The sequence below is a fragment of the Paroedura picta genome, chromosome 4 (assembly GCF_049243985.1).
Source record: "Paroedura picta isolate Pp20150507F chromosome 4, Ppicta_v3.0, whole genome shotgun sequence".
Taxonomy (NCBI): domain Eukaryota; kingdom Metazoa; phylum Chordata; class Lepidosauria; order Squamata; family Gekkonidae; genus Paroedura; species Paroedura picta.
Window position 1 is genome coordinate 110,955,013 of NC_135372.1, and position 24,861 is coordinate 110,979,873.

The 24,861-nt window shown below is 46.2% G+C and overlaps 1 protein-coding gene across 8 annotated transcripts in view; it reads right to left on the bottom strand.

Annotated features, from left to right (window-relative positions):
* SYT2 (synaptotagmin 2) overlaps positions 1-24,861 on the bottom strand; it is a 188,941-nt gene that overhangs the window by 73,311 nt on the left and 90,769 nt on the right. The window contains exon 1 of one of the 8 annotated variants that reach the window (XM_077335052.1): positions 6,836-7,124. The exons of 4 other annotated variants lie outside the window; for them this stretch is intronic. In XM_077335052.1, coding sequence (XP_077191167.1) covers positions 6,836-7,052 — 217 coding nt within the window. In that variant the 5' untranslated portion in view covers positions 7,053-7,124. Of the gene's footprint in view, positions 1-6,062; positions 6,085-6,835; positions 7,125-24,861 lie in introns of those variants that run through there. 3 more of the 8 variants (XM_077335051.1, XM_077335054.1, XM_077335057.1) reach the window with 3 other exon arrangements.

Sequence of the window (24,861 nt, forward strand, 5' to 3'; positions counted from 1 at the left end):
CAAGAGCATACTTGTAATTGTTTTTAAAAACAAAATTGTGCCACAAACCATGTGTTGTTTTTCAAGTCTTTGCTTTCTTTCTTTGAGGTCCTATCGTGGAGCTGCCTGTTCAGCCAGTACTGTTGTAGCACCTGGTGGCTGATGTTTGGAAATAACACAATATAATGACTGTGGCATTTACAATTAGTAAACAGACATGCGTGGCATAAATCATACTAATCCTCTTGTAGCTGCAGTCTGGAGTGTCCTTGTTCCCTCTCCTCCTAACAAATTAGACAATTTTTGCACTTAAAGAGAAGAATCCTTATTTTGCTTTGAAATTATTTTCCTCTGCTCTGGAAAGGATAAAGGAAGACCGGATGAGGTGATCTCAGAGACAAGGGCAGCACCTGAGTTTGTTCTGAGATCCTGTTTCTGTTGGATAAGACACCTTAGTTCAGGTCCACCATGCTTCCAGGCGTGCATACACAGACTACGATCACCATTCATGCATGTTTCCCAGGATCCTGCTTACCAGTTACCTATCGGTTCTAAAAGGAAGCTGAATCCAACTTTGGAAAGAAGCCAGCAAATATCCTCAATTAGTCGGAAGGAGCATGAGCCAGAACTGACTTTTCTGAATGTTATTCAGTAAATGGGCAATAAAAGATGCTGAAAAGCTCATACTTATAGGTGCTGCAGATGGAAGAAGAAGAAGAGTTGGTTCTTATATGCCGCTTTTCTCTACCCGAAGGAGGCTCAAAGCGGCTTACAGTCGCCTTCCCATTCCTCTCCCCACAACAGACACACTGAGAGAGCCCTGATATCACTGCTCGATCCAAACAGTTTTAGCAGTGCTGTGGCGAGCCCAAGGTCACCTAGCTGGCTGCATGTGGGGGAGTGCGGAATTGAACCCGGCATGCCAGATTAGAAGTCCGCACTCCTAACCACTACACCAAGCTGGCTCTTTATTTGGACTCATAAGAGTTGAAAAAGGATTACTTTCAGAGATACACCAGGCTTAAGAAATAAAGATGCATTGCAACAGTTGCCCCGCTTCCTCTCCTTGTTGATGAGACAGCAGTTGCTCCACCAAACACTGCTAAACGCAGCCAGAAATGTTCTGGACCAGGGGCATGCTGCAGCAGTTGGCTGGGGAACCAACAGCTAACGCTACCATAAGCCAGTGTGACTGCTGGAGGATTCCACCAGTGGACATCCAGAAAGGGTGGCAGAGGCACAGGGGTCGGATTGCAGCACCACGAATGTACACAGCTATTGAAGAGTTCCCAGAGCCTGGGACAGGCAATAGTGCCCCTTGTCAGAAATAGTGACATGCACAGATTTGAGACATGATGGTGCTAGTAGGATATGTTGTATTCATTTTACTTCATTTACACCTTGCCTTCCCCCATCAGGGACACAAAGTGGTTTCTATTGCTGCCCACTTCTGCATTTTATCCTCACAACCCTGTGAGGTAGGTTAGGGTGAGCGTGTACCACTCACCCAAGGTCATCTGGCTAACTTCCATGGCAGACAGTGGACTCAAACCTGGGACACCCAGATCCTAGTCTGACACCCATTAGTCAGGCAGCACTACTAGCTATTTCAGCAACTGTGCTCCTGCAGGGTGCTGCTACAGAAGACCATGTGCTTCCACTGGCCCCTACTCATGCCCATCCCGGTAAGAAGCCTGGATCCCTCTTCAGCAGTGCTGGGCAGCAATATCAGGGTGGTGGTGGTGATACCCTGCTTTTCACAACCTGAAAGGCTCCCACAATGGCTTACAAACACCTTTCCTTCCCTCTCCCTGCGAGGTAGGGAGGGCTGAAAAGCTCTAACAGAACTACTCTGTGAGAAGAGCCCTAAGAGAACTGTGACTAGCCCAAGGTCATCCAGCTGGCTGCATGTGAAGGACAAGTGGGGAATCAACCCCAGTTCTTCAGACTAGAGTCTGCCGTTCTTAACCGCTACACCACGCTGGCTCATCACTGTATGAGGTGCTCCTAGCATTTTCCATGGAAACCGATGGAGCAAAAAACAAACACAATGAATGTAAAAAATAATAAAAGCTGCATTAAGAGACAAAGTTTAGTAGAGGGATTGAATGAACAAATGAATAAAATGTACACCACTTTTGAAAGGGGAAAAATGTGCATGCCCATAATTGCTCTGGAGTACATGAACAAGAGCTTCTGGTTCTCTAATAAAAACTATGAGGTCTCCCAGGCAGTACCTGTTCCTCTTTAGCCACCCTCTACTTTCACTTGCTGAGTCTGCCGATTTGAAAAGGTCTCACCAGATTCTCTCTTGTCGGACATTAAAGACTGCTTCAGAGATCGAAGACATCTCTGATTGGCTAACAGATACAGCCGTCAAAAGGAGAGCCAGATCTGTTTCTTCATCTGTACGTGTGTCCTGCCCACTTTCATTTTATGCTAGGGTAATGCTTTCAGACACAGTTTATTCTGGACAAATATTCCATCTGCAAAGGGTCTGCAATACCCATCTACTGCCTCTCCAGTCCCATTAAGTCTCTGCAAACAACTGGTGTTCAGCTTCTAGTTCTAGCTATTACTGGCGTGTCAGTATGCTTTCTTGTTGTACTACAGACACTGGCTTTTCCTACCGCATCCAGTTTTTCAATTCCTGCCCCCACTACTCTAAACCCATTTTCCCCCAGTTCTTCGGTAGTTCCTGACTCCCTGTCCAAACCGCCCTGGGCCTTCGGGGAGGCTGGTATATAAATATAAATATAATAAATAAAACTCAGTCCCTGTACAAATGTCCTCACGCATCTTCTATTTAGCACTAACCCATACCTTGTTTTTCCGATTCCAATACAATTCCCTCTGAGGATATATCATTCTCTTTGGCCCCAATTCATAGCCCACCTGCCGCCCCATCCTTAGAAAAGACAGGATTGGTCACTCTAGCTGCAGGTCTCAGTTTAGCACTATGAACACAAGTCCATTAGATTTTAATGACCAGTGGCCAAATAACTGCCCCCATCGTTCTTGGACGTTTTAATCTCAGCAACTAACTCTGTTTTCAAAAATCTTCAGAAATAACAATATTACAAAGTACCTGAAGATAATTTAGCATTCCAAATACCCTTACTCTATGCTGGGGGCTTTTATGATGTAGGAAACAAAACTACAACCTATGCAAATCCTATTCAGATCAATGGATTTTAGGTGTATGGATCAAGCTGCAAGCCAACAGTCCCATGCTTGGGTTCATGGAATACATCCCCCAAAGTAGCTGTGTGCACTTAAGTAAAAGGCTGTGACTCAGTTTAGGATTGCACCGTAAACTGGCAAAGAAGCTGTGTATCCATCAACACCAGTACCTGAACAAATCTACAATGCCCCTTTGACTCTCAGGTTCACACACATTCTGTTCAACAAGGTTTGAATCAGACTTCATACCTAGAGCCAATATCCCATTCTAAGACAGGCGTCCCTCTTCAAATCACATCTAAATTCAGCCATTTGCTGGTCTCTCCCTTCTTCTATTTAACCTTGCATGATTTTGTCACCTGCAAGACTGAACAGGTTAGCATTTGCACAGCGTCTTGGAATGCTTGGAGCACAGCTGCTATCGACAGAGCTCCCACTGGCAGAGAGAGGGCAAGCAGGAAATGTATTTCTGTGCAAAGGATATACACCAGGGAGACGTACACTAATCTCAACTCAGTGCATGTTCTCACCAGTTTCTCTTATCCCCCAAAAAGCCAGCATAGTGTAGTGGTTAAAGAGCACAGGACACTAATCTGGAGAACTGAGTCTGATTCCCCTCTCTTCTGCATACAGTCAGCAGGATGACTTTGAGCCAGTCACACTTTGGGTGGGAAACAATATTTAAGAAATGCACCCCCACCCCCACTCAGTCCCCAATAGCCACCATTATCCTCAGGAGAGAATCCATGCCCAGTTGTCAAGGGCAATGTCTCTCCAGGCCTCTACGGGGCCTATATAGGGAGGCACCTGAACTTCCTGGGCTGGCCTCAACCAAAAGCCTGGCAGAAGAGCTCCATTTTGCAGGCCCTGTGGAACGCTGACAGCTCCGTTAAGGCCCTCAGCTCTTCCAGGTGCTCATTCCACCAGGTCAGGGCCAGCAGTGACAGAGGTGCATATAGATGATGAAAAGCATGGGGGAGCTCAAAGGGGCCGGACAACTCTTCCCCCACTGCCACCCTTTGTGACCAGTGCTGGAGAGAGGAGACCAGCCACTGTAAGGCTGTCCCTGGTGAGGCAGTGGGCTAACAACTCATGTTTGACCACATCAAATGCAGCCGACAGATTGAGAAGTACGAGGATAGCCAAACCGCCTCAATCCAGCTGGCACCAGAGATCATCCATCAGGGTGCAGTCTCCACCTCGTGGCCAGAAGCCCAACTGGTATGGGTCAAAGGCCGAAGTTTCCTCCAAGAAAGCCAGGAGCTGGTCCACAATGGCCCTCTCAACTACCTTGCCCAGAAACGCAAGATGCGAGACCAGGCGGTAGCTGGTGGGGTCCCGCGGATCCAGCAACGTTTTTTTCAGGAGAATGTGAACCACTGCCTCCTCCAGCCCTTTAGGGGATTCTCCCGATGTTAGAGGCCTCAAAGGGCCTCCTGTCTTCCAGTCACCTGATCTGAGCAGCTACCACGGACAGGGATCCAGATGGCAAGTGGTTGCCCTCACCCACCCCAGCAACTGGTTCACTTCGGTAAAGAGTTCTCTCCCCATCCATGCCTTTCTTGCCTCCCCTCCCTGGTGTCAATGACCATCTTGGAAATCCTCACCTTAAATAACGTCACAATTCAGTTTGGGGTGGAAGTGCCTTCCATGCAGGCCAATGACCTATGGGAGAAGGTGCTGGAATGGACTAAGCCAGTTGGGACTCAGGTGTCCCAGCAGCCTGTTTTGAAAGCTGCAAGTCTTCTTAAGTGTGTAGTCTGGTGGAGAGCAGATATCCACCAACAAGGCAGAAGCCTGGTTGGGACAGAGAGAGGGGACAGCTTTGCAGATGTCTTTAACAAATCAGAACTGGTATTTCCATCATGCAAACACAACTGTGCAGCTGCTGCTATGATCCAAATGCTGCTCCTTCCTGGTTTCTCTACCTACTGCAGAGAAACTACATCTTCCTAGACTCAGTATGTAACATTTTACTGCTGTAACAACACAGTCCTCCTCACCCCAACTGCAAAGCACAGAGGGTAGCCATGCTGGTCAGCAGCAGAACAGAAGAAGAGAAGACAAAGGGTTGGTTCTCACTGCCCAAAAGAGTCCCAAGTGGCTTACAAACCATTTTGCCTACCTCTCCCCACAACAGACACCCTGTGAGGTAGGTGAGGCTGAGAGAGCTCTAAGAGAACTGTGACTAGCCCAAAGTCATCCAGCTGACTGCATGTGGAAGAGTCAGGGATCAACCCCAGTTCTTCAGAGTAGTCCTTTGTTCTTAACCACTATACCACAGCTACATTTAAGTCCAGTAGCACTTGATTTTTGAAAATTGGTCTCTGAGGTGCTACTGGACCCAAATCTATCAGTATGTGTTCAGATCACAGAATGCATTGGCTAGTGCCCATGTCATCACTTAGGGCACAGTGTTGCTCTCTCACCTAGGCCAGCTTATAAACCTGAACAGGAAGAATGTGGGGTTTTTTTTGGGGGGGGGAATCTTCTGAGAGATGTGGGAGCATCCCTACATCTTTTCAAAGGGGAGCTGCAAAGCCATCCTTTCCCCCTTAGAAGTTCCCTTTCTGTGACCCTCACCCCATCCTACCCCTGAGCAGTGGGGTGCAAAACTCTGCAGCCCAGCCCCCTGTGCAAAAAGAAAAAGACCACAGCAGATGATTCCCTGAAACATGGCAACCCTCCCCACCCCACCCCACCCCCCATTCTGCAGCAAGGCTGCTCACCCCCATGCACTGCTGAGGAAAGGCACACTCTTGCAGTGCTATTGGACCGGAGTTAATTCGGGCCCAGGAAACAACAATGCTGGCTATTCTTTCCCCATGCCAGCCCACCAGGAAGAGAGAAATAACCGCGCACGTCTTCATTTTTAGACTGGCCCTCTGCAAAGCACCCACGGATTGCAAGCGTCTGTCTTGCTCCAGTGTCTACACCCGGCTGGCACAGCCCCAAACCCGGCGGCCTTTCGGCCTGTTTGCGCTAGCCGGTCCCTGCCGCGGGCTGCCTCTCTGCCGCCTCCGGAGCTGGGGGGCTGCCATTCAGGAGCTGCGTCTTTCAGGAACTTCTCCACCAGCGAGGGGGTGAAATGCACATCGGGGCAGAAGACGGCGTGGTTTGTCCCGATGCCGCCCTGGCAGACGCAGCGGAGTTCCCATCCTCGACTCTGCCGCGACTCAAGCCTGTTGGGGGATGGGGAGTGCACTCTGCCGATGCTCAGAGCCGCCGCCTCCGACGCTTTCTCTCGCGGAGGCCGCTGAGCGTCTGGCCGGGCTCCCGGCACGCCCTCCAGGGAGGCGCTAGAGAGTCGCTCGCTCTGCAGCTCGGGCCGCCTCCTGCAAACTTTCGCCGCAGAGCCTGCCGCACTCTCAGCAGCACGGAGCCAAGGCCCAGCCCCCTCCCCTCCCCTCCCCTCGGATTCCCCCGGGGGCGAGCCATGCCGCGCGCTTCCTGCCTGCCTCTCGCCCCCTGGGAGTTTGCCAAGCCAGATGGCAGCAGAGGGACTGCACCGCAGGTGGCAAGCCGGCCGCAGGAGGAGGAGGAGGAGGGCTGGGCTGGGCTGGGCTGGGCACGGGGATTCCCTCGCTCTGGCTGTCTCTCGCTCGCTCGCCCGCCCGCCCGCCTGCCTTTGGCGTTGTCCCCACCCCATGCGGAGGCGACGCTGCAGCCTTACCGGGTGGGCGGGAGCCGCGGGCGCTGCCTCCTCTCACCGCCTGCCTGGTCGCCGCCGCCGCTGCCGAACTTGGGCGCCTTCGAAAGCTCCCATCCAAGGAGCGGCTGAGGCGGGTCCTCCGGCCCCCTCCCTGCCTGCCTGCCTCCCTCCCGCGCGCTCTGCAGTAGTACAAACACTCCGCGCGCCGGCTCGCTCTCCATTGGCATGCCTCGCACATCCGGCTGCATCCGACGCGCACGGGCCCGGCGCGGCCTCCTCGGGCCAGGGGGTCCCTGACAGCAGCCCCGGCCCCACGCCAGAGGCAGGCGTCGGCCCCGGCGAGCAGCCCCACCGCGGGGCGGGGCAGGGGAAGGGGGGACAGCAGGAGCCCCCCCCCTCCACAAGTTCCTTGCGGTTGCCTTGAATGGTGGCTGGACTTCCTAAGGCCAGTTGGGCTGTTTGGCTGCGGGGTCTGGGTCCTCCCAAGCCTTCGAAGCATGTGCAGAATGCATTTTTCTGGCTAATGAAGTATCATCCCTGCTACACATCTGAAGCCTGGGGCAATGTGATATATAACCCAGCGGTAGGGACGCCAGCTGCCTGGTGGGATCTTGGGACCTGGAGATTGCCTGGAATTACAGCTCATCTCCAGACTACAGAGATCAAATCCTCTGGAGCAAATGGCTGCTTTGGAGGGCTGGCTGTGTGGCATTGTAGCACACCCAGGTCCCTGCCCTTCCCCAAATCGCCAGGAGCTTCCAGACTTGGATGGGACAGCCCTGCCACCCATCCGCCCCAGGAGGGACCTGCCAACCTTAGTCCAGCTGTGTTAAATTATTCAGGAGTACATTGGTGGAATAAAGACATATGCATAGGAGTCCATCCTTAGTTCAAAAAGAAAGTGGCTGTAAGAACCAGGCTGTTCTTGAGTAGTTAGCCATGGCTGTACCATCCAGCTTCTTACATATCAACATATCTTCTACCATTTAAGTTTCCTGGTTTTTCAAAAAAAAATGCTTATTATGACTGCTGATCTCAGCAGAATTATAGGGCTGAGGATGTAGTCACTGAAGTTCTGGAAAACCAGCTCCAGGGACATATTTTAGGACTGAAGGGCATGGCTCAGCGGGAGCTCATCTGCTTTGAATTCACAAGGTCCCAGGCTCAATCCCCGGCACCTCCAGTTTAAAAGATCAGGCAGTAGGTCTGTCTGAGACGCTGAAGAACTGCTGCCAGTCTGAGCAGACCATATTGACCTTAGTGGACCAAGGCTCTTGTTATTTATTTATCATATATGGCATGTGTGTAATATAGCCAGGAGATCCCAAGATGGTCTGGCTGCCAAGAAAGTGACACTTGGAGGTGGTTTGCCATTGCCTGCACCTGCGTCATGACCCTGATATGCCTTGGAGGTTGCGCTTCCAGGTTCAACTTAGGGCCAACGCTGCTTAGCTTCTGAGATCTGACAAGTTCAGGCTTGCCTAAGCTATCCGGGTCAGGTATTAGGGGCCTGATTCACTGAAAGGCAAAATATCTGCCCTAGCAAAGGAGATTCTCTGAGAAAGAGTTAGTGAACTTCTACTAATCAGATAAGAGCTAGTTTCTGGAGTTTGCCTTTCCAGAGCACTAGAGATTGCCATTATGCTCAGGCAGCATGACAGGATGCTGTCCCCATTGCTCCAGAGACCATGCCTACTCTTCTTCCCTGATAACAGCAATAAAACCTTTCAGGCCTTGCACAGTCTGGGACCTGCGTATCCAAAGAACTGCCTCTCTGAATACGTCCCTGGAGGCTTCTTCATTCAGCTAATGCCAACTTGCTGACCATCCTCGACCCCAGGGAGGTGCAGTTGTCCTTGACCAGAGCCAGGGCCTTTTTGACTTTCTCAGCCCTGGCTCCAGGCCAGTGGAATGAGTTGCCATCTGAGGTGCAACCATCATGGCATGCTCAGAGTTCCAAAGGGCATGCAAGATGGCACTCTTCCACCAGGCATCTGGTTGAGGCCAGGCCCCACCATGACCATCAAATAGGTCCTCCAGCCGAACAACTGAATCCCTTTATCCTCCATTTTGCAAGGTTAGAGGTGTTGAAAGCAGATGTTTGAACTGGTTTTAATGTGTTTTACATTTTAAACTTGTACAGGTTTTTAATCCTATTGATGTGAGCTGCCCTGAGATCTCTGGAGAGGGGTGGCATACAAGGCAATCAATCACCGCAACATATATGGATTGAAAATCAGAGTCGTGAAGCGTGTAGTTGTGACCTCTTCTAGGGCAGCTGCAAAAGTGGCAATGCTGGGTGTATAACTTGATCTTACAAAGATGGAAGATCCTGTTGTCCACAAGGTTTGCTGAAATCTTCATCCATGTGTTTTGCTTGGCATGGAATGAGAAATGAGGGGAAAGAAAGACTATTGCTAGACTAGATGTGGCAGGGTTCTGGCTGAGATATTATCATCATCATCATCATCATCATCATTATTATTTGCATTTATTACCCACTGCTATCAGCCAAGCCATCTTGTGGTGGGTTACATAATATAAAACCCCACATAATAAAGATACATAAAACCATTAATCCCCCCGTTAAAGCATGATATGCCAGTGGCAAATACCTACCCTCCTCCCTCCCAAATAAGACAACTCCCTCTTTGCACCTCAAGGGACAATCTGTGGGTGCCGGCAGTCCATTGCCAAGGGTGATCTGACCTAGAGGGGCCCATCTGATCCCACACCCTGACCTCGACCAAGACCTGGCAGAAGAGCTCCGTCTTACAGGCCCTGCGGAACACAGAGAGGTCCTGCAGGGCCCTCAGATCTTCCAGCAGCTCATTCCACCAGGTTGGGGCCAGGACAGGAGAAGTCCTGGCCCTGGTCAAGGCCAGGTCAACTTCCCAGGGACTGGGATCGACCAGCAAGTTGGTACCCACAGAGCGTAAAGTTCTGCACGGGGCATAAGGCAACAGGTAGTCAGTCCCTCAGATATGTGGGTCCCAAACCATGTAAGGCCTTGAAGGTCGAAACCAAAATCTTAAACCTGATCTGGGCCACAACCAGTAACCAATGCAGCTGCCTCAGCACAGGCAGGATGAGCCCTCCAAGATGTTCCAAGATGTTCCTGTGAGGACTCTAGTGGCAGCACTCTGTACCAGCTGCAATTTCCGGGTCAGAGACAAGGGTAGGCCAGCGTAGAGCAAGTTACAGAAGTCAATTCTGGAGGTGATGGTTGCATGGATCACCATAGCCAGCTGCTCTGAGGACAGATAGGGCACTAATAGCCTCACCTGGCGTAGTTGGTAAAATGCCTGGTGGGCTACCATCATGACCTGCACCTCCATAAAAAGGAAGGTGTCGAGGATCACCCCCAAATTCCTGGCACAGGGCGCGATGGGTAAATGCGCTTCCTGAATTGCCCCCTTCCTTCCTAGCTATATGGAAGGATATCCCATGTATCCCCGTCTTGACAAGGCAGTGGGCCAAGAGCTTGCGGTCAACCATGTCAAATGTGGCTGACTGATCTAACATCACAAGGATGGCTGAACCGCCTCTATCAAGCTGGCGTCAAAGGTTTAAAAGCACAGGGTACAGCAGTGATTTAATTCTATCCCACACCTTTTCCCAGTGGTGATCCATTATCTCCTCTCCTCTGTTTTATCCTCACAGCAATCCTGTGAAGTAGGTTAGGCTGAGAGTATGACTGGCCCAAGGTCACCTAGCAAGCCTCCAAGGCAAAGTGAGGATTCGAACCTGGATCTCCCCGATCTTAGTCTGTCACTCTTACCACTCCATCACACTGACTTTGAATGGTCTCCGCCTGACTGAGGCCAGTAGGGTTTATTTCCAAGGAAACATGCATAAGCTGGGACTTCATTGGCTGCGATCCTGTCATTTTAGCTAAGAGCAACTGTGCACAAGGTGAAAGCAATGAAGTGGGGGCACCCACATACAGGACTGGAGGAGGCTGTCTTCCTACTTAAGGAGCTATGTAGGTAGGCTGGAAAAGGGAGAAAAGGTCTCTAAATGGCTTGATAAGGACTCAATATGTTCCAGAATGAATTAAATGTCAAGGGTAGCTGAGTGTCAGTTAAAGAAAAAAGCAGAAAGCAAAACCCAGCTTGCCAAAGCTTGAAAGGACTCTGCAGGCATGGGATTGACTCCCCTCCCTGCCCCAGGATCCCTCTTGGGCTCCTAGGCTTTCACCAGATCAAATGGTGCAGTGGCTGGTTCACGTGAGGAAAGCAGCAAAACTGAGCCACCTGCGAAGAAGGTCAAAGTTTCTACATATTCAGTGGACTTCCCAGTTACCTTACAAAATTGGGTTTTGTAAATTATCTACAATAAAAAGCAGAGGGGAAAGACAGGACAGTAGGAGTACAACCCAAAATGCTTTAGGAGCATAGAATGTCGGGAGTAACTGAGCATCCTTCATAGGAGGAAAGGGAAATTAGCCTGGCCAAACTTCTGAGAGCTTATTGAATCCTGGGAGGGGATCTTTTGAGGGGCTGAAGGAGATTTCCATGTTGTTCCTTCTCTCCCTGAGCACTGCAGCGCACGTGCACACAGACGCACCCTGCCCTGGCGTCCACTGTTGTCCCAGCTGGCACATACAAACTGGAAGCTAAGTTCCATTGAGGGGAGCTGGTGAACTTGTAGATGAAAATACATAAGATCAAGTTTCAGAAAAAAAATTTATCCTTGGCATGCTGTTTCCTAAATTGTACAGTTTCCTAAATTGTACACTAAAGCCAGAATTTCTGTACAAGCCTTTAAAATACCTGCTCAGTTCTGGAGCATTTGTTTATTAAAATATTTATGCCCCACCTTTCCTGTTAGCTCAAGGCAGGTATCAGTCATTGTCAAAACATTAAAAATTAAAGCCAGAATAAAATAACAATTCCAAATACCTTCCTCCCCTAGCTATTCATAGCCCATAAAAGCCCTGACAAACAAACAAGACTTGCAATGTCAACCCCTCCTAAAAGAATTGAACATCTTCAACTCTTCAGGGCACCTGTTGTTCAGAGTAGGAGCTCCAATGGAAAAGGCCTGGGCCCCAATGGATGCCAAGCAGACTACTGTAATGGATAGAATAACCAGCACGTGGCAGCAGGAAGACCTCAGCTGGCACATACAGAAGGCAGCAAAGGGCAAGGCTGAGTCCATGCACAACCTCAAGCTGTTTTGGTGCCCAACTCAAGCCTGAAACCAGATTACAGTGGATAAGGGATGGAGCTGCTCTGCCAAGATACACTCTTACCCCTCCAAAAGGTAGACTGGAGACAGGGCAGTGATTGGCCACCTCACCCCAGTCAGTGGGAATTCTTTAAGCAGAGGTCGAGGGAGGGTTCCCTCAGTCAGCATGGCATTAATGACTGTCATTGACAGTTTTAATGCTTTTTTAATGCCTTTTGCCAACATCACTTCAAAAACCAGAATGAACCCAGATCAAGAGCAGAGCACATGTTTCCGATATCTCAGGCTTTCGTGAAGACCCAACAAGGCAGACTCTTGAAATCCCCAGGGACAGCCATGCTCAGGGTCCTCAGAACCAAGTCAAAAACCACCAAGCTGGATGGGCGGGACACCTAGCCAAGGTACATACAATCAAAGCTGGGCTCTGTCTGCACTCTGGTGATGGAGAAAGATTCATGGGAAAGAAACGCCACCTTGCCTTCACCTGATCCACTTGGAGGCTCAACTTTATGCCCAGCTGGTATCAGTTGTGTCCAACTAACTGCATCAGATTCATCCAAGCAAGCCAGATCCATCTGTTCACCATGCAGCAGATCAGACATTATAAAGATCTCATTTTTCGCATTGCAAAATACCAAGTTCAAAACGGACCATCTGAGCCTCCCCACCCACATGCAAATTAGACATGCAGTGAACACCATCACGTCTCCCTGCATGTCTTCCATTCCGTGCATTGCCAAAGGTGGAACAACATGCGATAGTGAGAGCCAACCAGTCCCATGTTTCTAACACAGGCCCTCAGAACCAGTACATCCAGAGGTGAGACTGCCACCACTCAGTCCCAAGTGACAGACCAAGTGTATGGTTCTGCCAGCTGGCTGAGTTCCCTGCTGGAGCATGCTGCCATCAACAGGAGGCCTGAATTACTAAGGCCAGCTTGGCTGGAAGGGACTGGCTGCTGGTGGAGCAGAGAGAATGTTCCATCAGGTGTGAGCAGAAGCATTAGCCAGAAAGAGCAGGCTACTGGGCAGGAATGTTGAGAGACAGAGGATATGCTGGAGTCCTGAGGGCCTTCTGAAAATGGGACAGTATGTTCCAATCCTCCTCCACATCTAGAGAAATTGATTTCAATTGATTTCTGAAAATAATAGATAATGCAATAAAGAGAGAAGCGTAGCTAATGCTGTAAGGAAGCTGGGCCAGGCTATAAAACTGCCGTGCTCAAGATGTACAGCTTCTGTGAAGGGCCACAAATGGCCATTGATTTGATCATAACCAACTAATTGATTCTAGCCGAGGTCTCTGAGACAGACAGTTCTTGATCAAGCCTGGCATTAGCTTTGTCTGAGGCTGCTTCACCACAGATTTAGAAAGAAGCAAATGTCAAAGGTACAGGTTTGTATTTCATGTTCATCTGAGGTTAATGCATTGCGCCTGAAATTATTGGCCAGGTGAAGAAGAAGAAGAAGAAGAAGAGTTGGTTCTTATATGCCGCTTTTCCCTACCCGAAGGAGGCTCAAAGCGGCTTACAGTCGCCTTCCCATTCATCTCCCCACAACAGACACCCTGTGGGGTGGGTGAGGCTGAGAGAGCCCTGATATCACTGCCCGGTCAGAACAGTTTTATCAGTGCCGTGGTGAGCCCAAGGTCACCCAGCTGGTTGCATGTGGGGGAGCGCAGAATCGAACCTGGCATGCCAGATTACAAGTCCGCACTCCTAACCACTACACCAAACTGGCTCAAACTGGTGGGGAAAGTTTCTTACTTGCATCATTGTTGTCACACACAATAATACACCTAAGGAAAAAAATTGGCATTTAAGCTGCAAAATGTAGAAATTAAAGGTAAGAAATAAGACCTACATATGAAAATGGCCCCTTGGTCAATTACATTCCTCCATCCTAAATTCTCCATGTACACCATTTCTTGGCCTTTCTTTTCCTTACTGAAATATGTTTTATTTTAAAGTAATGTGGCTGACATTACAACACGTACAAAAACCTAGGGATGTCAGCCAGTTCATCATGTGAAGTTTAATAAATTATATTTTCCTAAGTGTATATAGGATGAAATAGTGCTGAATAGAGAAGAAAATTATTTTGGGATTATACATATGTGAGTGGCTGAAAAAAGACTCACTAGAAAAGACAATAATGTTAGGAATATTTGAAAACTCTTGAAAAAGAGGAAGACCCTACACTAGATAGATTGACTCTTAGCCCCTCATAAGGTAAAACTTTGGAGGAAGCCATGGCCTTCTGTTGGTGAGATGGGATCAAGGCTGTTACCCATAAGATGCTTTGGAAGTCATTAATTCATAGGATCACGCTGGAAGTGACTTGAGAGTGCATAACACAACTACAAACCTTGATCAAACTTTCTCGGTTATGCACAAGGGAAGCTGCTGGTCAGTTCACCGCAGTGTTCACCGCTTCTAAGCAGTTTCATTTGTCTCTCCCAGGATCATTGTGATTCAGGTCATGTGCAAAGCATGAACTACCATGTATTTATTCACTCTCTGTATGTGGGTAGTCAGTCACATTTAAATGAATGACATTGGGAGAATGCATTGTCTGCTGTTTGCAACTGCCCTTTTTGCACCTGCACACCCAGGTGTGTTTATCTGAGAAGCAATCACAACACTGTTCGCAAGCTTAGCTGGGTTCACGGTCAAACACTTAAGGCACACTGTGAACCTAAGTAGTAAACCTCAACTCAAAAATCTCAAACTTAATTACTGTCTTTTGCTGTGTGCCATATACAGTTCGAAGAAGAAGAAAACTTGGTTTTTATACACCGCTCTTGACTCCCGGAAAGAGTCTCAAAGCTGCCTGCAGTGCTTTGCCTTCCTCTCCCCACAACAGACACCCTGTTAGATGGGTAGGGCTGAGAGAGTTCTAACAGAACTGTTCTGTGAGAACAGCCCTAAGACAATTGACCTAGCAGGCTGCATGTAGAGGAGTGTGGAATCAAACCTGGCTCTCCAGATTAGAAGCCACCGCTCTTAAATACCACACCACGCTGGAAGATGCATTGTAGTAGATGAGTTGCAATTACTGCAAGAAAGTTGACCCTGTGAACAGGCAAGGCAGCTGTGCAAGCCAGATGAATCTGAACTCACTCCCTTGTCTTCAAATGGTCTGCCAAACAATCTCCCCGCAGCTTGTAACTGGTAAACCAGACTGAGCCAAACCAATAGGTTGTTTGAAGGTAACTAGCTGGAAGGACCTTTAAGACCAACAAAGATTTCTGTTGGTCTTAAAGGTGCTACTGGACTCTGATTTTATTGTGCTACTTCAGACCAACACGGCCACTCATTTGAATCTAGCTAGAAGGAATATGGGTTCTCCCTCCACCCATCTGCTGTTTTAGTTTATATTAAAATAAATGTATAGGTTTGCCTAATCAGATGAATTTTCAGTCAAAATATTTTAAATTGGTTAACTGCAAAAGATGCACATTATAAACCTTTCTGATTAACACCATCTGTATAAGCACATTCCAAGTGTTTAAATTACTCCACATACATTATTTGTGCCTAGTGTTGTATTTCAATATTGCAGATCTAGCTAAGGTCCACTAGGGAGTTCCAGGCTGAGATAAGGATTCTTGGCACACTGCTCACATACAGAGCCACTAAACTGCATGAATTCTCATTGTGATTAAACCCCCCCCCCAAAAAAAAACCCCACAATTCTGAACACAGCAGTGGGATGCACATTGCTGCGTACATTGGTTACCAGCTGCTTCATGGTAATAGATTTTTATTTTTATTAATTTTTTTGCAAGGAAATGAAATGATGAGTGCTAACAGCAATAAGCACAGGGGAGGTATAGGCAGGGAAGGGGGGTTGGAGAGAGGAAGGCATGCTGAGAGGTTTGCATCAGGGTCTCCCAGATTCCTTGCATGGCTGATTTACTTGGGGATGATACCATGGTGGAAACCTCCATCCTGAGCTTGTTGGGCTGTGGAAGTGGTTAACTTCCTAATTAGAAAACCGTGAAATGTCTTTTGTTTTCCCTACTGAGCAAATAGAATAAATTGCTTGTGAAGATTCTTTATTTCTTGCTCTGATTACGGTGGGGCTGCACCAGTGCCCTAACAACCTCTCAGGGATAGTTCTTGACAAGCAGTTCAGGCTGCACTTTCATTCCTTTTTTTATTCAAGCAAAACTATCCCAAATCCACCCCCACATCCCCCATCACTGCTTGCTAAATAGCCACTGGCTTTTCTCCTTCCAAAGTTTCTGCCTGCGAGGGAATTCTGGGCCAAGTTAACAAGAACTATGAATTTAAGTTGGCTGCATTAATCCAGAGACAACTCCCAATTGAGTATTAGATTCGGGAATAAAATCCTTTTATAAAGAGAAAAACAATTACATTTTCAATGTTTACCTCCATTTTCTTTTGGCATGAGGTGCTATTGTTTTTCCAGTACAATAGGAAAAGACTCAATAGTGACACATGCGTACGAGAACAATCCTGACACATCAAACCCAGGAAGGTGTCCTTGTCCAGCATCCCGCTTCCCAGGGTCCAGCCAGAGGTTTTCAGGAAAACCACATGGAGGCAATAGAGAGCCAGTGTGGTATAGTGGTTGAGAGCAGCAGCTTCTAATCTGGCAAACCAGGTTTGATTTCCCCCTACTCTACATGCAGCCAGCTGGGTGACCTTGGGTTAGTCACAGTCCTGTCAAAGGCTTTCTCTCAGAGCAGTCCTGACAGAGCTCTCTCAGCCACACTTACCTCTCAGGATTGTGCTGAGAGGAAGGGAAGGCTTTCCTTCCAGTAGTGAAACGGGGGGGGGGGGGTAATAAAAAGCAACTCTTATTTCCCCCTCCCCCCAGTTTTTTTCCCGCAAATTAAATAGCACATATCCACTAGACTGGGAATGCTGTTGCCTTACATGAACTGCTTGCCTTTGAGCATGGAGGCCTTACTTGAGCAACATGGCTATCAAACAGCATCGGCTAGTGCACATCTAACAAGCTTCTACTGCAGGGGTAGTCAAACTGTGGCCCTCCAGATGTCCATGGACTACAATTCCCACAATTCCCACAAGCCCCTGCCAGCAAATGCTTGTGGGAATTGTAGTCCATGGACATCTGGAGAGCCGCAGTTTGACTACCCCTGTTCTACTGTATATGTAACTGCCAAAGAATCAAGAAAACCGCAACAATAATGTTTGCAGATTTCTAGGCCAGGAGTTTCCTGTTTTGTATTTCAAGCCATTCCGACTAAAAGAGCTCTGTTAATGGTGATTGGCCACCAAAGAATTTACTGAAGCATCTGCTCCTGCTATTGATGGAGAAAGGGCACTGTGGCACATGGACCAATGGTCAGATTTAGTATGGCATTTCCTACTGATTGGAATATTGCACTTAGCCCCAATTTCACATAAATCTGCATCAAATTCTACAGTCTACAGGGTTTCTTCACAGCCAGATGTTTGACTAAGACAACCTTACTCCGTGTCTTCTTCAGAAAGATTTTAGGTGCTTTTTTGAAAGTAATTATGTAAATGATGGGACTAGGTGGAATCAATTCATGTATCCTATCAACTACTACAAGGCCTTTAGTCTGCAGAACACCCTTGCTATTTAAATATGCATGTGGGTTTGTAGTAGTGAGAAAGTAATCTAGTCTGTTCTATACCTAAACATTCCTACATTTTGAACATAGACAAGCTCTTAGGGCTGCCTCCAAAGCAATTATAGGATGTGCAGTTTTATTAAGGGGAAGAATTTCCAAGAACCAATTTGCTGTGCACAGTGAAGTGGAGAGCTGGAATGGCAGATCCTTACCATTCTGGATTAAAGTTGGGGGTGTCCTATTTTAATATTGTAATGTTCCTTATTATTCCCTGCCCTACATGTATAGTTTTATTATAAATCTTTCTGTCTGCACAATTTTCCTACATGCAGATAATGGTATGCATGTTTTTTACATGAAAAGTATTCAAAAATATCACCATTTCCCATATGCAGTGAGAAGTAGTACGATCCAGAATTCTGTCTCAATCCATTAGATCAGTTCTAGTGGACAATGTTCTGGAGTGACACATAATTCTCAGGGTTTGCTGTAAAAGTTATGCAAAGTTAAACCCACTTAAAACTGCAAGCAAAACATACAATAGAATTTTTTTAAAGTTCATATAGTCTATATTGCAAATATTGGAAGAGGGGACCATAGACAAAAGACTACATTAAATTGTTTGTATATGCATGTGTTTTTAAAGAAATACCATGGAAAACCATGGCCAGCCCACTGAGTACACAATGCTCTGACAGTATGCCCAGTGTTCCAATTAAGATTCATATGCATTTGTTTGCTTTGGCGTTTCAATAATAATTGGCTTTTAATTGTTTTCATTTGATACCCTCTTTCATTTTGGCATCCAGAATTATAGATGATCCTTAATCTGCATATGAAGGGCCCTCTTGGAGGAATAAGAATAGCAGTAACACTGCGGCACTATAACATTAGGCAAAGCTCTTCTTTGGGCACATATTTCAGTTCACCACTCTCTGAGAATACTGACTAAAAATGTGTGCAAACTCCATGATCCCCTCCCCAATGTCTGAGAATCAATATAGGAAGGATTTTGATAGTGCTTTCTAAGCACTATACCCTACTGAGCCATTTCCCCTCAATTTTTTCCCAATGGACTACTGAGCCCAAATCATCCAAACTGGTTATCCAAGCTACAATCAGAGCGGGATCCCCATTTTTATTTCCATTATGTTCCATGGATTGTAATTTATCCAACATATAGTGTCTCTCACACATTTAAAAGGTAGACCAGATTGCAGTTCTATGGGTGTCTTCTACCAGAGTACCACTGGAAACAGTTGCTGCAGATCTGGTGTAGTGGAATGTAACATCCTTTGGAAGTCTCAAGCCTTGCACTTCATATACTTTTCAGATACATGGCTTGATCCAGTAAGGCAAAGGTAGATTTTGAGCCCTTTTTACCTAGAGACTGTGAGCTGCGAGACACAGACAAAAAATCCTTTAGCCTAATCTGCACTGTCCTATTTAAGCAAATGCATGTTGCCCTGCACGTGTCTAATTTATGCCCGGCTTTCTCTTTGAGATGAGATAACATAGGACAAAAAAAAAAATGGAAGTACTAATTCTTGGTTAACATGATAAGGCACAAAGAAGGATCTGTTCTGAATATCTCTGAGACCTTTGTGAAATATACACAATTCCTTCCTGGCCAATAAAACTCCTAATTCAGAAAACCTTCTTGTATAAGTCATCTTCCCAAGAAAAAAAGATACCTTCCGAGAAGGAAACTTTAAATTCTAATGATTTGAAAGGCTCAAATGGCAATTTGCTCAAGACCTATATCACTTTAGAAAGGATCCCAGTAGGAAACCTGGGTTTAATGGGAAATGCCAACTGCATGGTTCCTTTGAGGAAATACCCAATGGGTCTATGAGAAGAAAAATCTTTAAGGCCAGCAATGAGGCCTTCCTTCCAGGCCTTTCCGTCTTCCGTACCTATAAGGTAAGAGTCTCCAAGAAAGTGGAGTTATTCTCAAGCATTCTGCTGGAGTGGCAGGTCTATCGAAACCAGAGAGTTAGCCTCCCTCTGAACCAATTCAGTCTACACAGATTTGCATAGCCCTACCTGGAGCTAGAGGAGGTGTGACTAACCAGTTTGGATGACTTCTTCCACTGAAGGCAAATTGGAACCTCAGATGTTCATGCCTTTTGTCACAAACAGGCATGCTAGAAACCAAATAGAATTGAATATTAATCAGAGAGGAAGGTAATGCTTACCTGCTCATGCTATTCAAAACTCTGTATGGCCTAAGAAGTTCCATTGTTTAGTTTTTCCCCATCTGCATCAATAAGCCAGAGGGGACCTTTAGAATTTACTGAGATCGTAAATAAAAGGCCTGGGATTCATCAGGACAGTCACACCCTCACCTATAAGTGGGTGTTTGAAAGAGGCAGCCATGAAAAATGCCTACATTCTAGGAACTTTGTGACACAGTCCCTGAGTGCAGTCAGAGCAAACAGCTACAAAAATAAAATTTATGCAAAGCAGTGGAATCCTGGGCAAAAATTCAAGCATCCATTCTTTGTGTTGCAATCCACATAACAGATCCTGTTAGTCATTATGCAGAAGCATTATGCAGGAGGAGTAAATCCATTTTAAATCTATTTCATACTTTTCTTTATATGATAAATGGTGCTGAAAGATAAGCATGATCCTGTTTTTCAAGCAGCTTTCCCCCCCTACCCACAGGGGTCTCAACATTGTAGCCAAGGAATTGACAAATATTCAGAGGGTCTGCTTTCATCCAGTGGTGAAGCAGAATGAGACCATCCATGACAAATGTACCTTTGGGAACGGAGCCAAAAAGCTCTGAATCTAAGCAGTTGGATTTTGTAATCTTGGTCCCTTCTGCACATGATCCAGTACCTAGAAACATAGCTGTATTGCAATTCTGAACATGTATATCAGAAGTATATCCCATTGACTTAAATGGGACTTACCCTTAAGTAAGTTTTCAGCTCAAAGTTAAGCTACATGAAATTTTAAACACATGTGAGTTGTAACAAATACAACTGATCTATGGATGCTCTTCTTGAAGGGGATTTCATGGTCCATATTTTATAGCAAGCTAAACAGGGAGGTGGATTTTTAAAAAGCTGTTGACACACTAAAGCTAGAGACAGCTAATTATTTTTCCCAGAGTTTGAAGTGAGATACTTTAGAGTGATCATTGTCCATGGTAAGTACTCTGGTTTCTTTTGTCCCACTTTATTTTAAATCTTTTTTAAAAAATACTCCAAATTTTCGTATCCCAGTTTCTCAAGGTGCCTTACAACCTGTGATAAAAGTACAATAAAACAAGACTATTTATATGCTAGCGTTAGCATTTCAGCAGTAGATACCAATCTGAAGCATTAAAATAGAAGCAGACAAGAAAAAACAGAAACAAAAAGGAGTGCAACCAGCCAAGATAACATAACAAATGGAGTGCAGCCAACAAAAATAGTAATTATGTAATTTCAAAGATCTGGGAAATAAAAATATTTTCATCTTGTACTGAAAAATCAAAAACAGAAAAATCAAAAGAACAGTAAGTCAAGTGATGTAGAAAATGTAGCTAACAAAACAATAAGGGCAGCATAATGCATAACACAAACAAATGACATATAAATACTGAGGCCATAAATAAGAGAGAGAGCCAGTTGGTATGTTTATTGTAACTATAGAGGTACAACAGAAGGAAACCTTAAATGGGAGTGACTGTTAGCAGGGGCCAAACTGAACTGGAAAGTGAAACTGCTGAATTCTAGCACTTCCCAGTATGGCGAGTTGGATGGGGCAAAACACCACACCCAATACTTGGAACTGCACTTGGAAACAGCTGGGGAAGGTTCATCAATACCAGTAATCTTTAACAGCCTACAGTCTTGCAGTGGAACCAACTAGAAGATGTGGAATTCCCAGAAAAAAAACTGTAAAAATTCACAGGAAAAAAGGTTTTCAACTTTTGTGTTTGAAATTTGGGGAAGTACGAAAAAGACTGCTATGGAATGTTTTCTCTTTTCATATCACTTAAATTCTCCTAAAGATAAGGTGAGCATTCTGTAGACATAGAAGGCTCTTAAATCCAAGGTGCACTAGAACCTAATCTTTATTGGGGGGGGGGGGTTGGACACTTTCATTGATTCTCCACAATTCCATGCCTTCTGTTGTCCTTTTGACCCTGTATGACCTATTATGCATGGGTGGAATGCCTGGGCTGGTAGCAACAGAGCTAATCCCCCATTATGCTGATGTCTCTGCCATCCTGGCTGCCGCCCAGCCCTCGCCCGACTCAGGCCCTTGAATGGCTCACGGTAAGAGAACGCGGATTCTTCCATGTTCCCTGAGATGCCGAAGGTGCCATCGGGGACTAGGTCAGGCCAGTTCTGTGCATAATCAGAAGAGCCGGCCTTTGGGACCGGCTTCTCCCCCAACCTACGGTGTTCCTGCAGGGACACCACATGCCCCTGTCAGCTCTGTGGAGCTGCGGGGCTGGCTGGGACATTCCCCCCCCCCCACCTTGGTGGGAGAGCAGCATGCCGCTCCCCTGCCATCATGTGGGGGGACATGCCCCCTACTTTTCCCCCACCAGGCAGAGCACCAGGATTTCCAGCCCTGGTGTTTTGTATGCACACTATGCCAGGGCAGTCCGCGTACGCTGGGGGATTCCCTCCTCCATGCATACACAGGAAGCAGCAGGGCAAGCCACACTGACGCACAGACCCGGCAGCAGCCTGGCATGGTTGCTGCCATTCATAATCGGTCTATCTGACCTCTCCACCTCTCATACCACTATGACACATTAAACCAGAGACTGGGTAACAAATAGTTTAGAGCTCTACCACAGTGGTGGAGGAAAAATATCAGAAGAAACTGCAACAAAGCCTCAGTAACGCTCTGATAATTTCTTTGAGGACTGGGTGCACTAACCAGATAATCAAAAAATTAAAGTACATGTGCTAATATAGCATAGGGCATACCAGTCTGCAATTTTCTTATGAATATTGCATATATTTGCAATTTTGCTTGTAGAAGACAAAGGGATATACAACTTTTAAATCCCATAAATATGAGAAATATTGCAACTTTATATACTAAGTTATAAATTATGCATTTAATGTTGTTAAAGCAGTAGTTTGGTTTGATAGGACCATAAGTACTGAATGTATTTCAACTTCTTCTAGAACTTCCACACCTCCCCCCAAGGGAAACCAGACAAAAACTTTCTCCCTGCAGCTTCAAAATTTCCAAAAAAATTATATCTCTAGAACCGACTGAAGTGTTCAGACAGTCCTCAAGGGTTTACCCTGCATGGAAGACATTGCAATTGTCCCTTGTTTTAAAAAGTTTTGCAGAACATTGTAGCACTTCTATAACTTATTAAACCTGCTTAAACAGACTATAGTGGTACAAAAGTGTGTCCGTTGGGTTGCTGACTCTGGGGTGGAAAATCCCTAGAAGGGTGGGGATGGAGCCGCTGGAGGGCAGAGTTGGAAGCTGCCATTTGCTCTTTGTGGGCTGGAGATCAGATTTGGTTTGATGAGATCTCTAGGCCCCACCTGGGTGCTAGCAGTCCTACTTGTGCATCATAACTAGTAATATACTTTTTAACCCTCTCATAACCAGCTGCCCATCTCTAGGCTACAGAGGTTTTCAAAGGAAGCTAGTGAGTACAAAAGCGGTTTTAGAATCTTTGAGCCGTGGCATAAAAACAGTTGCATGGCTAACCAGCTTAGATGTTACTGTTCCATGTGGTCACAAAACAATATTTGCACTGGAAGATATCTGATGAGAACCTCATGATGCCTTTAAGGTTTCCTAAAATTCCTGACTCAGAAGATTCGTCAGTGCAATGTAAGTTGCATGATGAACCTGCTCAGAGCCTTAGCATTGTACTTACAAAGGTCAAACACCGTGCTTGTATGCTCCCATTTCTAATCTGACCCTGTATTTCATAATTTAGAAGACAACGCCTGATTTAACATTCCTGACCATCATGACTGAAAGGCCCTGAAACAAACAGCAACTTAGCATCATCAGGAATTCGTCCTTTGCTCCGCTTCAGTTCAGAATTGTCTCAGATCTTGCACCAGCCAGCCAGGAGGAGTGTAAAATTAATAATATTCTGCACTGCCCTATCCCACATAGTGCTGTAATGCTGCTGGTGAAGGAAATAGGCATGGTATTGCCAATAATCAAGGAGTCACTTCCCTAGATTGGTCTCCAGCTTAAAAAAAAAAAAACCAAATGCTCTTAAGGACTTCTGTGTGTTTTTCCTGCTGAATGCTCGGGGAACACACTCTGGCTTCATCATTTATAGCTTGTTTCTGTAGGAAAAGATCATCTGCCTCCCCATGTTTTATCAGAATGCTGCCTACCCAAAATCTGGCATTGTTAGGGAGCCAAATGGTTCAGTAGAGGCAGCAGTGGTAAAGTGTGAATGTAGACACAGAAAACAAAGAACGCTGCTTTGGGGAGAGGATGTTTTCATAGATGGAGAGAGAGCTAGCACCAAGCAGGGAATTAACTCTGCAATGCTAAGAGGCCATTTTGTATGAGAGATCATGTCAGTAGAATTGTCAAGATTCTATTTTCTAGAAGACAAGGATGGAGAACAGAGCCAAATGAATCATACCTTTGGTTGACAAAAAAAAAATCCATCTGCCTACAGACTCAAACCTTGTTCACAGGTATATGATAGAAAAGCCTTAAAGAGAGTTCGTTAGATATAAAAGGTTTTTTTGTGTTGTTGTCCCCCTGCCCCACAAGTTGTTTGAACCATATCATTAATATTGCTTTGAAATAAATCAGTTCTTGAACTTTTTACATGTGGGTTATGAGCAAGGCAATCCGGGCACCAACAGATACCCCAATGTCCTTAGCTACAGCTTCATAAAAAGTTGTGCTTGGATAGCCCCAGGCAGGCTATATGACATGGCCCAATATCCTTATTAGCCCTGACATACCTCGCATGTCCTCCATACAGGGAAGACAGACAGAAGCTTGCAGAACAGAGTGCATCTCTTAAGTGGAAACAATATGAGAGAAAGAAGAGGACATTATATTTGTATCTAATGGCTACTAGTCAAGATGGTTTTAACAAGGGATTAGGCAAAATCATGAACAATGGCTCCATTGATAGTTCTTAGCCATAATAGCAGCATGGACCCTCCATGTTCAGAGGCAGTATATCACTGGATGCCTGGAACAACTGTGTCTTTGTGGCTTCACTGCAAGCTTTCCAGGGACCACTGCTGAAAAAACAGAATGTTGCACTGGTTGAAATTTTGATCTAATCT